Here is a 15,560-nt window from a genome sequence, read left to right on the forward strand (position 1 = left end):
TCCCTTGAGGACCCTGGTGGGAAGAGGAACTAGGAAGGCTCAGGTAGCATCATCCTGTTGAGGTGTGAGTAGGAATAGGAGCTGCCTCAGAACAGACAGTTTGGGCTGAAATTTGACCACCAAGAGCTCTCATGTACCTTGGGGCCAGCAGATGACACCCACAGCTTCAGAGGCAAATAAAATAAAATAAAATAAAATAAAATAAAATAAAATGCCTCTCATGTTCATTATTTTAAAGCATCTCATGATTAAAAATCTTAGGACCCTTATTTAGCTGAGTATTATTATTTTTGAAAATCTGAATCTGAGTTATTAGGGATGCCTAGGGGGAACTTTATAGAAGCGCAGGGAAGGGAGAAGTGTGATGGTAAAGGACATGTATTGTCTCTTTTATTTGTATCCAAGAGAGAGGTGGTATCTGCACAGTTTCCTCCCACCAGCTCAGAGCTTAGTCCTTATGCCCACGGAAAAGCTAAAGCAGATCCAGAGATAAAAGGGTGATTTCTGGAGTATCTTATTATAGACTCATTTCTACATATCACCTCAGAGAACTGCTTGGCAAGCTATATGCACAGTGTGACAGGAATGTTTTTGCTGTTACTTTGCCTAGTGTTATAAGGTCAGGTCACTCTCTTGCAAATACATAATATTAAATCTGGAATGGTTAGCAACTGAAATTCTGCAGGACAGCTGTCACTGCAAGTCAGCAGTTTGAGTGTCTATGTCTGGAGTATGTCTGTGTAGGTATTTATGTATTATTTTACTTTGACCTGTTTCTCATAATATGACTTTATAAGTCAGAAAGCAGCAAAGGAAGCAGAAAGCAAAAGAAAGGAGGGAAACTCTAGAATAGACCTTAAGCTGGTGTTTCTCCCTGTAAGAGGATTTGGGATAATTTTAATTAACCTAGATCAGTCCCAATTCTAAAAAAATAAATGAGTGAGTAAAAGAAAAGACCAAAATGTATTTTCAAGTTTAAAGGTTTAGTAGCAGTGCCATTTAGAAACCTCACAAAGTAATGACCATCAGTGTCATAGCATGGAGTCTGCATGGCCTCTCTGCAGTGGCAGAGGGGTTTGGCCCTTGACTTCTAAGGAACCCAGATTTTATGTCTGTTGCTCAAATAACACTTCTGAGTCACTCATGTAAAATGGTACACGAATTTCATTGTCCCCTAATTAATCTCTGTCGCTAGTACACCAATAGCTTCTAACTTCTATTTGATCCAGTTTCTCCATCATTCAGGATGAGTTGACTAATATTCCTAGGTAGCAGCTCTCTAACTTCTCTCATAAACCCAGTAGATGTTTGTTTGTTGTTTGTTTGCTTGTGTCATATTTCATTGGTAATTGGCATTTGCTGCCAATTTGCTGAGAAGTAAAGATGACCTCCCAGTATATTCTGAGGGTAGACTCAAGCACCACAGAGCCACTGAATTTCCCTTTATGAACACAGATTCCCCATGAATTTCCCTTTATCAAGTCATTAGTTTCCCTTTATGGACAAAATCCAGTGCTAATTTTTATTATTTGAGTTGCCCCTATGTTTTAGGCAATTTTTCCTGCAGTACATCCATGTACAATCAGTGGAGGGAGGTGGGTATCTACTGGAGATGTTAATCCAGTTCTAAGGCAAGCATTGAGCCACTAGACTCACACATGAGCCATCTAAAATGGCTTAAAGCTGTATTTCCATAACAGTTAAACCTTTCTAAGAATTCCTGGGTGTGTGGTCCAGCCTCCTTCCCACGTTCTTGCTGTGCTATTCATCCCATCAGTCCTAGAAGGGACTTAATCTGAAGATCACTAACACTTCAATAAAGAAATGGACGGTGTTTTGCCATCTTAGCTCTACAAATCAGTCAACTGCAGGGTTACATGAATGCCTGCACAAGGGAGGGGGAGGAAACTGCAGCATGCTTGGGGAAAGGAGGGGACTGTGGTAACTCCCACTCATCTGAACGATGGTGAAACCACCCGTAAAGTGCAGGATCCCAACCTCTTTATCTCTTGTCCCAGCAGAGATTTCCAACCTGATTCTGCAGCTAATTTGTTTTTAACAACCTTCTTATTTCTTAGTGCACTGATTGCTTTGGTGCCAACTGTCATGTAAGGTTAGTAGAGCTTTAATTACTAGAGGAAAAGGAGGATTGATTTCCCATAACGTGCAAGAGAGCGAATATATTTTTAATGTAGTTGGTTCTTTATTAGGGCAAATGGTCAATAGGAATTGTTTGAAGAATTTAGTTGTTCTATTTCTTGTTGTTTCTCCTTTTGCCGTAATTCTTGTGGATTCTAATTTCCACTTTAAAGTATATAGTTTTAGGTTGGTTGCTTAAATCAGCTTCTCAACATGCTATATGTTCTGGCAAAGCAACTATAAACATAGAGAAAATTAATATGTGTCTAGAGCAAGTGGCAGGATGAGGAAAGGAGAAAATAATCAGTTCAAACAATTACAGACAGTGAGTAAAAAATTAATGTGTCCAGGGAAACTGATGAAAAAAGAACATCAGTGCAAATTTGGTGCTTCATGTAAATATATATTTAATGTACTGTTTCAGTTGAATACAATCAGAGAATAGTAAAAAAATGTGAGGACTAGTCCCTAAACCAGTGTATTGATGAAACACACTGCAGTAAACTGATGTGAAGAGGAATTCTGTATTATTTGGATCCCATAATCTTGTTTCCAGCAGGCTTTCAAACATTTTACATCGTTGTTGTAAAGTCAAACAACTCATCAGTGAAACCACAGTCAGATTTCTGCAAAGACCGGCTCATTGGTGCACACCAGTGTGTTGCTTGAAACCCACAACATTCAGCTCACAAGGCATTTGCAATTGTGAGATTATTGTCTCAGTTTTATGACAGCTTATTTTTATTTATTTTCACTTTTTTCATCACCATTTATTGTTTATTGGTTAAACTTTCATTACTTTATTTAGAACTGGTCAGAGGAAGACCAAATCTAGCCAGCCTTTGTATTTGCCTGTTCTTGTTATTTTGCACCTGCTATCATGGTGTCCTCACTTACATAAAATTAACAGGCAGTTTATTACTAACACCTTTAAAACATTAGTCCTAAAATCAAAGAGGATACGTATGTATTAGAGATAGGCTGTTTGTGAGTACGATGCAGTGTCCAAACCAACTATGACATTTTGATCTCAAGGAAGCACTACATAGAGGGCTGCAGAAAAGCCACAGGACTAGCTTTAAAAGTCATCAATATTAATTGGGAGCCTATAAGTTCAGCTACTGCCATGTCACAGTAAATCATTTTCTGGCAAGGGCAGAATTTTTTCAAAGCCCAGGAATCTGCTGGCAGATAACAGGCAGCCAGGGCCCATGTTATCTGAGAGTGCATGCTTTAGCTTTAGCAGCTGGAGGGGCTAAGCTGCACACCCCTGCTTGGATCTCACAGAGCTGTGATGTGTAACTAGTTTGCTCAGTGATTCCTAAAATGCAAGCCAGTGTGAAAAATGAAATTATATTAGTCAAGGAAATGCTGTGAGGAGCAAAGGAGGGTTTCACAGGCTGGGTGAGCGGCTGAGCCATGCTGCCATCACCAGTCTCACAGACTGACCTCAGGCTCTGTGTGACAACTATTTGGGCTGTGCTTTTATCACCCCAGTCTCTCCAGACCCTCACTGCACAGCAGCTCTCCCTCTTCTGTACTATTTTTTCCTACCAAACTGTAAGGCCACCCTTTTGATGGCACATCCCAGCCCTCCGACCTTCAGCTGCAAGCAGGCACACAGGCGCTTTTCATTCCCAAAGGCTGGCACATGCAGCTCCTTCCTTTCCTGCTCCCCAAGTAGCTCTTCCCTTAGGGCCTTCTGACTCCAGCCAGCAACCAGCTCTTCCTTCAAGTCCATGCAGGCTTTGGTTCAAATTCTGAGGATGGTTTTTAGGCTGTGCCTCAAAACTCCCGCAGGGCAGAGCCGTGGGACAGTGGTGTGTCCAAGGGGAGGTGCCTGCCCTTGGAAGTGACAAACCCAAGGGTGACACAAAGGTGCCTTCTGTTGCCAGTTCTGATCAAAGCAGTGCTTCAAATTCTTGCTCAGATGGCTACTCCAAAAGGCAAAAATGCTCTGTTTCTAAATAATTCCAGGCACTTTTGGAGAAAAGGGTAATTAAGGTTTCAAAGTTTAAAAAACAAAAGGTTTTTGGTAACCTTTGTGCCTCAAGGTACAGCGACACCTTGGATTTATTGTTGAGATTTCAAAACCACTATTTTAATATATTTTGGTAAATACACATAAAATATGAAAATTCAACATCAAAGAATATGCATCAAATGCAGTTCTCATTTACATTACAGACTTAAGAGAATTCAGAATAATTTTAGTAACTGGGACATCAATGATGCTACAACTGAATCAAAAAAATATAGGACAAAGAATCTTGAAGTATATTATTTTAATTTACTTCTTTACACATCATAATGAAAAGAAGTAATAAAACTAATATAATATAACTTTTCTGTAAGCTTTTCTCTTAAATTTTTTATGCCTGTATAGGTATCTGAACAAGTGGTCTATAGATTCTTGTTGTATCACAGAATTAATACAGAACCATCAATGACTTCCAGCTTAAGCTTTTATATTTCACCTCTGTATTGCCATGGCATTTCCACAGCATGCTGCAATGCCAGGAATCTCTCCTTTTAGCTCACCCTTTTTCTCTCTGTGTGTTCAAGCCTTCATGTTATTTGCTTTTACAAAATACATCATTCTGTTCCCAGAAAGCCTTGAAGATTACATTCTTCTGTGAGTCAGGGAGTTATTTCACAAAATATCCTGCTACTTTTTTTAAAAACAACAAACCTCTGTTTTTTCTTTCTATAGGAATTTTGTTTTTCCACTTTTTTGAGAGTTTTGGTACACAAGATATGTGTATAAGGGCTGTGGTTATGCAGTGGATCATCAACAAGTTCTTGCTGTAGTGTCCTCTTAAAACATCCGATGCATGTGTGCACCATATCCAGTATACTGAGGGGATGTCTTGGATGATAAATACAATTTTTTCCAAAAGAAACACATTATAGAACATTGACAAATATTAAGGAAAGTATATCCATATAATCTTGCCTGATATGTAGAGCTGATAAATGGAAACAGGAAGATATTTATCAAGTGATTTTCACAGCATTTCACTTAATATGTTAAAGTGAAAATATAGGAACATGAGTGCTGAAGGGGAAAAGCTCTAAGCATAGGCTTGGACTCAAGGCTATGTGGGTTATTAGTTCAGAGTAATGCACAGAGCAGGTCCATCCTCCAGAGCTGGCCCCACCTGGATGGGGTGTGCCTGGCTCCTGATCACAGCAGTCTTGTGTTTGCTCCTGCATTTTGCCACCTTAAGCCGTATCTGGTCTGAAAGGCAAGTGATGTTGATGCAAGAAGAAAAAGACAGCAAAGCTGGAGAGCCAAAACCACAAAGCTGCCCACCTACCTTATCTCAGAGATCACTGCCCTTGGGGCAGTGGCTAAACCAGCTGCAAACCATGGCAGCTTACAGCCTGGCACAGAAAGGAGGTGCAGACCCAGCTCCGGGTGCAGCAGTGCTGCTGCCTTCAGCCTGCCTCCCAGTGTGGGCAGCCTTGGCGTGGGAACCTGTGGGAGCTGGGCTGTGGAGCACTAAATGGAACAAAACTTTCCATTTAATTTTGCCTTTGTTAATGAGTCACTGCCCACAGCTCCTGCTGCTTTTACTTTCCTGCAGGAATGTGTTTTCATGGTTTTAACTGTGCTTGGATCAGTCACAGGACCACGGAATGATCAGGGTTGGAAGGGGTCTCTGCTGCTCCAAACCCCTGCTAAAGCAGGTTCACCCACAGCAAGCTGCACAGGATCATGTCCAGATGGGTTTTGAATATCTCCACTGAAAGAGACTCCACAGCCTCTCTGGGCAGCCCATTCCAGTGCTCTGTCATCCTCAAAGGACAGAAGGTTTTTCTCACTCTCAGATGGAACCTCCTGCTTTTCACTCTGTGCCTGTTGCCCCTTGTCCTGTTGCTGAGCACTGTAAAGAGCCTGTCCCAATGTAATTGTATCATCTGGTGGCCAGTGGTCATGCAAGCATTGAAGTGTTAGAAATGTGTTCCTTCAGCTGGCTGTGTTGAGTAGTATTGCTCTACATTTAATTGACAGACACCGTTACTGGTTTAAATTCAACTGTATATGCCACCTCCAGTTTCTCTGAACAGTTTTACATGTGGGATGTGAACATACCATAGGAAGACACATGTCAAAACACCAATGTTAACTAATTAACTGACACAGAGGGTTTGGGTTTCTGTACAATGATTAATCCAGCAGCTGCTTTTGTCCCAGCCACAGCAGATATTTTAAAATTAATATCCGCTGTACATTTTTTTTTTTTAATTGGGATTTATTCTCAGATTTTGAGTGCAGGACAGAAACCCATGGCATACATACAAAGCAAGATACTGCATTCTTTACTATTGTATTTAACACATCCTACTACATGCTTTGGGGATGAATAAAGACAAATTAGTTAGGGGTGAAACAACTTAGCAAGTGGCATACAGAATCCATAACTTCTGTGGAGAGTTAATGTGCCCTTCTCTGAAGGGTTCAGAAAATTGTCATCACCTGCAGGATGCATGTGTGGGAAAAGGTGGAAACAATCCCTATGTCATCTGTATCCTGCATATTTTTGCTGTAGACATTTTGAGAGCTTTGTCATGAGGTGAGTCATGTCCTGCTGCCACCATGGGCAGCAAAGCCAAATCCCATTCAAGAAAAAGTGCAACAATTTATCTGTTTTACACAATTTCCAACTATAGTGAACACCAAAACAATTTGCACGTATTTTGGTTGACAGAAAATGTGCAGGGTTTTTACCTCCTCCCGTTTCGATCTCTCACCAGGTCTGTATTTGTCACTCAGTTTGGAAGCAGCCAAAGAATCTGAAAACCATAGGCCAATGTTGTTGGATATTTGCAAGAGTATTGCTCAACAAATCATATTCCACACTTCCCTGAAAATTCAGACTTGAAGAAGATGCAGCATTCTTGCCCCCAGCAATCACAGGCTTGTACTTCAGTTGCTTAGGGGATCAGGTGCAGAAGTTTGACCTGTAGCAGAGCCACTTGGGTAGCTGAGTGTCCCAGCTTGGTGCTGGGGTGAGGTGCCACCTTCCCTGATCTGCTCCTCCCGTTGCAGGAGAGTACTGCGAGGTGAACGCGCGCTCCGGCCGCTGCGCTCCGGGCGTGTGCAAGAACGGAGGAACCTGTGTGAACCTGCTCATCGGGGGCTTCAAGTGCGAGTGCCCCCCGGGCGAGTACGAGCGGCCCTACTGCGAGATGACCACCAGGAGCTTCCCCCCTCAGTCCTTCATCACCTTCAAGGGGCTGCGGCAGCGCTTCCACTTCACCGTCTCCCTCATGTAAGTCCCAGCGGGGAATGGTTCTGTGTCTGCTGGTTTGTCATGTACTGATACCCACCAAAGGCCTACCCCTGAAGGTCCCTGCAGGATTTCTGACAGTGACTCCTGCGAGCAGGCCATGTTATTTGAAAGCATCTGATTTTCTGCCCTGCTGTGGATGTTTCTGTGTTGCTGAATCATGACGTTCCCTCTTGTAACACTCTGGCCACCCATCACCAGCCTTGAACTGCAGAAGTGCCGGGGTGAAAGTTGTGTTTGACACTTTTACTACTGGGCCTTTGGCTTCCTGACCTTCAGCCCAGCTTCAGAACCAATCCATTTGTGCTCCTTGTTTGGGAGCACTCTTCCCATCTCCTGTTTCCCCACCTGTGAGAGGACCTGGGCGTGTCAGGCCATAGCTGAGCACAGTCTGGTCCTTCTCAGGTTCTTGCTTTCCAGTGTTGGGTTTGGGACAACCCCAGCTGATCCAGCTCCTCACTTAGCTCCTTCTGGCCTTCACACCTAGGTCCTGCTTCTGGTCCCATCCCAGCTCCCAGGCTCTAGTCTTATCCCCATCCCATCTGCCCCAACATCCACATGTTGGGCAGTCTTCTTCTGGGCTCTCACTTTTTGCCTGGGAGTGCTCAGGTAGGCAAGGAGGAGCAATGATAGCAGCCACAGTCATGGGCAAGGGCTCTCCCTCACCTGGGAAAAACTCCTTTTCTGGAGAAGACTTCTTGGGTCACAGGGCTTGCTTGGTGTGGAGCCAGAGCTCCAGGTGCACAGATGCCTCTTCTCTAGGGAGGGGCTGGGTTTGCAGCTTTCCCATGGTTCAGCTGGTCAGGATTGACTTTTGGTTTTCCCTCACAGCTGACCGAGTAAGCAACACAAAATGTGTTACTCCTGACCCCAAAGAGTAGAGCTGGGGATTTTTGGATAGGTATAACAGCAGCTGCAAGGGCAGACCTGTGTGTGTATCTGCCTAGAGAAAGTGCTCAGGGAGATCAGACAGGCTTTAGGCTTATGTCTCCTCCAGCACCCAGCCATAATTTGGCTTTTGTACCAGGAGCCGGGTCACATTTTTACAGCATGCTTTTCAGTACTGTCCTTTAGCATTGTTTACTTTCCTGAGCTAAGATCCCAGAGAGACTCTGTAGTGCTTCTGTTAATAGAGGTAAGTAATGCCCCATCCTTGTAAATGTTCAAGGCCAGGCTGGATGGGACTTGGAGCAGCCTGGTCTAGTGGCAGGTGTCCCAGCCCATGGCAGGGGGCTGGAACTGGATGGTCTTTATGGTCCCTTCCAACACAAAACTTTCTATCATTTTATGATTTCTACCGTTTTATCTTTCATCTGCCTTAATCCTAAAGTCAAAATTTTATGGAATCTTGAAATTTTGGTTAAATCAGAAAGCAGAGACGTGGTTTGCACACAAGCCAAGGCAAGGGAGAGTTCTGCCTGTGAAGACTGTTTTAGAGCATCAGGTCTAAGCACACAGGAAAACCAAGGAGCAAAAGGCTCTGTTGGATTTGTCAGACCCACAGCGAGAGCAAACAAAGGCGCAGTCTGGGCTGGCTGCCAGCATGAATTGCCTGCACTACCCTTGACTTGTCCCCTCAGCCATGAGGTGTCATTTTTCAGGCTTTTGGAGAGCTTTGACGTTTAGGGTGCTTCAAGTTAAAATGACTCAAATGCCCTGTGTAGGGGTTATTGAGAAATAGCAAAGTACTCTACAAAGGTAGTCCTTACACCAGGGCTTCTTCACCATCTTTACAACCACAATGGCTTATTTAGTCATGAGCTAAACACTACTTACTCCTTTTGGTGTGACTATAAGAATTCTAGGCCATTATGAGGTTCATTCCACGTTGTCTGGAATGGCGACACATTAGCTTTTCATACCTGAAGTTCACTTTTATTTGCACTAGCTATTTCTTTGGCTTTTATTATCCTTCAGTGGAGGAGGAAACATTATGTAAGGACCAGCAAGAATTAGCAGTTTGACTGCTTATGAAGATGATTTAGCATTACGTATTTTGTGATTTGGGAGCATTCATAAAATCCCAGGGTGTCCAGCTTCCCTCAGCCTCCAGTGACTCATGACCCACTTCTAGGAAAGAGCAGAATATTTGCATTGTCCAGTCTCATAACTAAAATGTTTTTTAAAAGTATTTAGGTTACTGACCATGCATGTCTTTCTCCTCCCAATATTATGTATCTTCCTTGCTTAATTCCAACTTACTACTCCTTCACTCCAAAAGAGTGGAGTGAAGTTAGTGGAGAGGTTTTCTCATTATTTATGCAAAATTCTGTAAGAGAGTCTTTTGCTTCCTGTGTCATGAAATGAAAGATATCCCTGCTATTAAAAACCAATTTTTTCCTCCAGCTGGTGGGTGACAACCAGACAAGTTCAAAAGCAGTAGTGCTTTTAACAAGTGTAATATAAAAGTTACTTTTGACTAGTGGCAAAGAATGGAACTGAGCACAGATAGACTAAAGAAATATGCAAAATGGCTTAATGATATAATGGTTTAATGAAGAATGGTTTCATACTTAAAATTATGGTAGGAAATTGTAAGAATATGAGAAAATATATTCAAAAATAACTAAGCTTCTTGTTATTGCTGCCAGACTAAATCTTCCTGCCCACTGAAGAAGCACCACTAGTATTATTCCGTTTTCCTTTGCTCATATATATTCTCGATAGATGTGATCAAAATATTTGGATGAAGCAGTTACTCATGAAAAAATAGGCTTGGGAAATGTTTCACAGTAACTGTATTCCTTTGGATGAAATGTTTGATGGTGAAAAGTAAAAACTAAATCCGTGTTTTGATAACATTGATATATTTCAATGGTATTGCTGTAATTAATTTAGTTTGCATTTTACTTGTATACTATTATACGATGATAAAACTAGAAATAAATATGCATATTAAAACTGATTAAAAGTCATCAAAACATTAATTAATATTTTTATGGACTACAATGCATATTCTTTGAAATTTGAATTTTACAGGAAATATCAAATTTGTGATTTCTGTTTTTTGAACCAGAACAATTCATTATCCTTCAAAAACATTTAAAAATATATTAATAAAATTTCTGATTTCCATGTAGCTCAGATTCTGAAAGGTCTCTACTCAGTGTGATCCACAACATACATATGTCTGATAAACAACTTCTGGTAAAAATTATTCTTTGTCTTTGAAACTTTTTCTTTCAAATACCAACCCATGTATTCTAGAATACTGCTTGATTCCCATTCTTCAAAATGCAGGTTTTGCTGCATCACACGAGAGTCTTGCTATTAGACATGATATAACAGGCACGAGAGTCACTTCTTGTGTCTGTGGAAGACAGATTTCATTTCATTAGCTGTGTTCAGCATTTCATTCATTTGTAGGAAAAGTGGGTTAATTTAAATCAGGCATATTTCCTGAAGTTCAAGATACAAAATCAGACTAAATTGCCATTGGGAAATGCAAGAAATTCCCATGGTTTCTCTTTTTTTCTCTCTTTATCTAATATTAATCTTTGTGAAAACGTTTATGTAAAGTGTAATTTTTTTTTTTGCATTTCTGAGTAGATGAAAGCTGTGTGCAACTCTCCAGAGATAAGAGAATTCAATTAAAAAATATAAAATACTACAAGCACAAATTTTTTTTTTTAATGGTCTGTGCTGACAAAAAGAATAGGTTTTTTTAAAAAAGGTTCCCCCTTTTTCTGCAAGAAATATACATCCCATATTAGTAGCACAAGAAAAACAAAACCCAAATGCACCTGTTAGTGCTGATCTAGTGAAATAATTTGAATGTTTATTTTCCTTCTTCCAATTGACTGACTTGTTGATTGACTAACTCTGATTTTCCACATGGCGTTATTAAAGTAACTCATATCTTTCTTTCCCCTTACTTCCCCATCAGGCTTTTTTAATCAGTTGATGACTGTCCTAGCACACTGTAGCATTTAGACAGCAAGCAGGCAGCAAGGATCACCCCTTTGAAGTGAAAATGCTTTCTAGCTGTCAGACTGTTTGCAGAGTGTAGTAAGTGCTACTGTTTGGCAAGTGTCAGATACTGCTGTTGCATCTTGTGTCTGCCTAATTTTAGCCCTTGTGAGGGTCAGCAGATCTTTGCAGAGTAGATTTCTGTAATTTCCATCTGCTTGCCTTGTTGATTGTGAAAGAGTAGATTTATCCTGTGGCTGACTCCTCACTTTTACAATTTTCTGTCTGAAGATTGATTCGAAGGCTTGTTTATCTGCTAAACACAATGCCTTCTTTCTTCTGGGTGACTTGACCATCAGTCTTTAATCCATAAGCTGCTGAGCACAAACTAACTCCATGTCTCTGTGTTCTAGGTTTGCAACCAGGGAGAGGAACGCTCTCCTCCTCTACAACGGGCGTTTCAACGAGAAGCACGACTTCATTGCCTTGGAGATCATTGAGGAGCAGATCCAGCTCACCTTCTCTGCAGGTGAGCTTTCACTTGAGCGTTTCTGCTGCAGGTCAGGAGATCCTCTCAAGCCATTTGGAAATGCACTTCAGTGATTTTATATGGCTATTTGCTGCCTCATTAATTTACTGGCTGACATTGCACAGTAAACAACTGATGCCAGGTGTACTCCAGGTTGTAGCGGTTTGTGGCGATTACACTCGCTGTCATAGGCAGGAGCTTGTCAACATATCAGTTATAAAAGCCAGAGTTTATGACTACTATAAAAGATTGGCACTAGCCTGAATGTTGGCCTCCAAGCCAATGTTTGCTTACATTTAAAAGAGACTTCATTTTATCATACTGTGATAAATGTTGTGTGCTTATGCATTTTTACACTACACCATCAGAGGTGCATAAATGTTATCTTAAAAATCTATGCAAGCCAAAGGAAAACCTAGCAGAAGTGAAAATGGTCTGCCATTTATTAGGGACTAGGGAGGAGCAGTGCTGTCTCTAGAATGCATTTCTGCCCTGGAGAAGCACCTCCTCTTGGAAGAAGCCATAAACAACAACGAATTGAGGAGAGCTGCGTGCTCATTGCTACAGCGGGCCAGGAAACAACAAGTGGCAGCTTTGGCTGCTTTCTGCACTAGGACTAAGCCAGTGCCTTTGGTGCTTGTAGGAGAAGAGAGAGGGGAGGGCTGACAAGCAAAGTTCAGGCAGGACATATTCCCAGAAGCAGATCTGTGCTTTCGGTGGCAAGGCTTTGGTGACTTAATGAAATCTCAGTAGTGCAGACAAACTCTGGTTGTCACAGGTTTAAGGTATTTTTCTCCTGAGACTAAAACAAATATCTGGAAAGGGCTGTTGTCCTGTAAGTCAAGTGGAGTTATGTGTAGGTCAAGTGAGATATTTGTGCCTCTATATTGGGCACATAATTCAGGAAATAATCCTGCTATTTCCCATTATCCATATTCAGGATAGACATGTGGGCTCCAGTCAACTTCTGTTTTATTTTTGTGGAAAGTGAGACATTGCAAGCAGTAAAGCCATAGAAGCAGAAGCACAGCCTACGTTGGTGTTGCACACTCATCACTAGTGATGGCTGCTGCCCTCAGACCCCATGGTAAATCCTGTGTGACCCCACTGATTTACCAGCCATGCTGAGTGCATATGTGGACCCTTTGGGTTGAAGATATCCAGTTACATTTCCCCTTTATTACCTCAAAGTTGTCCACATTAGATTTTAAGGCAGGTTTCTGAATGGATTAGCGTAAGGAAATAACATGCTGCAGAGAGATGTTCTTTCTTCTGTAGCTCTGCTTCGCCTGTCTAAACTTGAATCAAATTGCTTGGAAGGTACCCTGAGGATGAATGGGAAAAAAATAAATTCTGCTTGCACTTATATGCATTTAAATGTGAAGGAACTCCTTTAAGATACATGAAACTAAATTTAGATTTGCACTGCTGCACCTGAGAGCAGGTCTGGTCCTGCATATTACAAATGGTATTTTCTTTGGAAGGCGAATGGTTTATGTTTTATAGTTTTAAGTGGCTTTTAACGAACAGTACAAGTTTTGGACACCTGATCTCACTGTGTTACGTGTCGCAACAACTTTTTCACAGAAAGCAGAGCAAAAGGATTGCAGAACAGTGATCTTCCTTTTGCAGACACTTGATAGCTGAATAAAAAGCCCAATTATTTGTATAGATTTTATCACTAAATTATAAAAACCATCACAGCAGGATGTCATACATGCTAAGCTGAAGTATGTATTGTTTAAATAACAGAAATTCATGGGATGGCAGTTAAAGGAGAGTAGGGGACACAAGAGTAATACTTGACTTAGGTATTTGTTGCAAATACAGAGTTGAAAGTACATTTTAAGCTCAACAATACCATGAGCTTTGTTAGTTTACTGGGGGAGTTACTTTTCCTGTGGTTTATTATGTAGAATTTTCCAACTGTTTAAAAAAAAAAAAAAAAAGAAAAAAAAAAAGTGAGCAATCCCTTCTCTGTGCCAGGCCTATTATGTACTTTCAACATGAATGTTTATTTTGCTGCTACCTCGAAACAGATATGCCTGGTTACTGAGCTGGGTCTGCTGACTCTCTGTCCTGGCTTAAAAGCTTCAGCTTTCCAATTTCAATGGCAAAGTCTTGCTTTCAAATAAAAACACTGAAAGGCTGCCAATAATTTCATTAATCACTGGTAAAATTTTGCTGAGCCCAAGGTTACCATGGGTTTTGTACTAGAATACTTCTGGATTTCACTTTCTCATCTCTAACAGGGAGTAGCTTCCCTTTCCTAACAAAATACTCCATCACAATACTCATCATAGCAAAAAAGTGCTTTTGGCAAAAATGCAGAAAAATTAATGTACATTTCTCCCTCAGCTGATCACTTCAGCAATAGCTGTATCTACCCAATGCATCTGCTACCACGCTTTGCAGAAGCATGATAAAAAACAACATAATTCACCCAAATGTGCCAGAAGCTGGTTTTTGTGCACCAGAGTAACTCCATGAAACTGGGCAGATTTATTGTCTTGCAGGACAAACCCAAATTCCTCCCTGATGAAGCAAGGTGGCTGCATCCTGTGCCCAGTGAGAGTCTCTCTGTGTTTCTTGCAGTGCTGGTGACTCATTTTCCCCTCTGCCTGTTTTTGCAGGGGAGACAACCACGACAGTGGCCCCGTTCATTGCGGGAGGGGTCAGCGACGGGCAGTGGCACTCGGTTCAGGTGCAGTACTACAATAAGGTAAGGCTAATTGTGTTGGTGATAACCCTGCTATTTATGCAGCAACAGAGGCATGGGTCAGCTAGTTCTGACCTGACATATGCAGGTGACCTGAGTTTTATTTGTTTCACCAGGCACGTTGGTACAGCTCTGCACAAATGGTACTGGTCTTGCTTACCTCGCCTGGGACAAAAATTCTCTCATAGGACTTTTGAGTTTTGACCCAGAAAGGCAAAACTAGATGTAGTACATTTTTTTCAGAAGTACTCCTTAGGAAAGCTTCATGTACTTGGAGCTATTTTCATTTTCAGTTTTTTACAAGTGTCAGTGTATCTAAACTAACTGATTCATTTGTATCTTGTTAAAAAATTGTGTTATGCAGGACCTTTCAGTGTAATAACTACCAGCCATTAGTGTAGAATTTTCTGAAACAAAGAAAATTCTTTCCTATAGCTGTCTTTTCTTGTCAAATGACGAGTTTAGCTAGCACTAGCGTCTCCGGTTTGGAAAATATGATTATTAAAGGGTTCATAGCTTTCAGTAATAAAGCACTGTCTTACTAAGTAATTTTTTGTCTGCTATATAAAAAGATACATAAGAGAAACTCAAAAGTTGTCACTGCATGGCACTCAGAGGTGGACTCTGCAGTCCCTGTCCCTCAGCTGCCACTGACCCACACAGGGTCAGTCAGACTAACTAAAAGGATTGCAGGCTCTCTGTGCACAGCAGCCATTTCATGATGAACCACAAAGCAGGCTTTTAGAGTATACAGTGTCACTATTTACAGGTAGATGTCAAAGATCTTCTATAAACCATAACAAAAATTAGAGTTCATTTAGTGACTAAGAAGCATTGCTTTTAAGTCTGACATGATAGCATTTTAGGGGAATCACATAAGGAAATAGAGAAGCATTGTTGGCTGTTAAAAAGGAAACAGGATACTGGTGTAGGAAGCTGAATGGAAGATGGAGAATTAATATGATCA

At 41.2% G+C, this 15,560-nt stretch overlaps 1 protein-coding gene across 1 annotated transcript in view; it reads left to right on the forward strand.

Annotated features, from left to right (window-relative positions):
* CELSR1 (cadherin EGF LAG seven-pass G-type receptor 1) overlaps nt 1-15,560 on the forward strand; it is a 162,154-nt gene that overhangs the window by 81,358 nt on the left and 65,236 nt on the right. Inside the window, exons 3-5 of the mRNA XM_041474688.1 lie at nt 7,196-7,418; nt 11,759-11,874; nt 14,508-14,596. Coding sequence (XP_041330622.1) covers nt 7,196-7,418; nt 11,759-11,874; nt 14,508-14,596 — 428 coding nt within the window. The remainder of the gene's footprint in view (nt 1-7,195; nt 7,419-11,758; nt 11,875-14,507; nt 14,597-15,560) is intronic.

The sequence above is a fragment of the Pyrgilauda ruficollis genome, unplaced genomic scaffold (assembly GCF_017590135.1).
Source record: "Pyrgilauda ruficollis isolate IOZ18807 unplaced genomic scaffold, ASM1759013v1 scaffold33, whole genome shotgun sequence".
Classification (NCBI taxonomy): domain Eukaryota; kingdom Metazoa; phylum Chordata; class Aves; order Passeriformes; family Passeridae; genus Pyrgilauda; species Pyrgilauda ruficollis.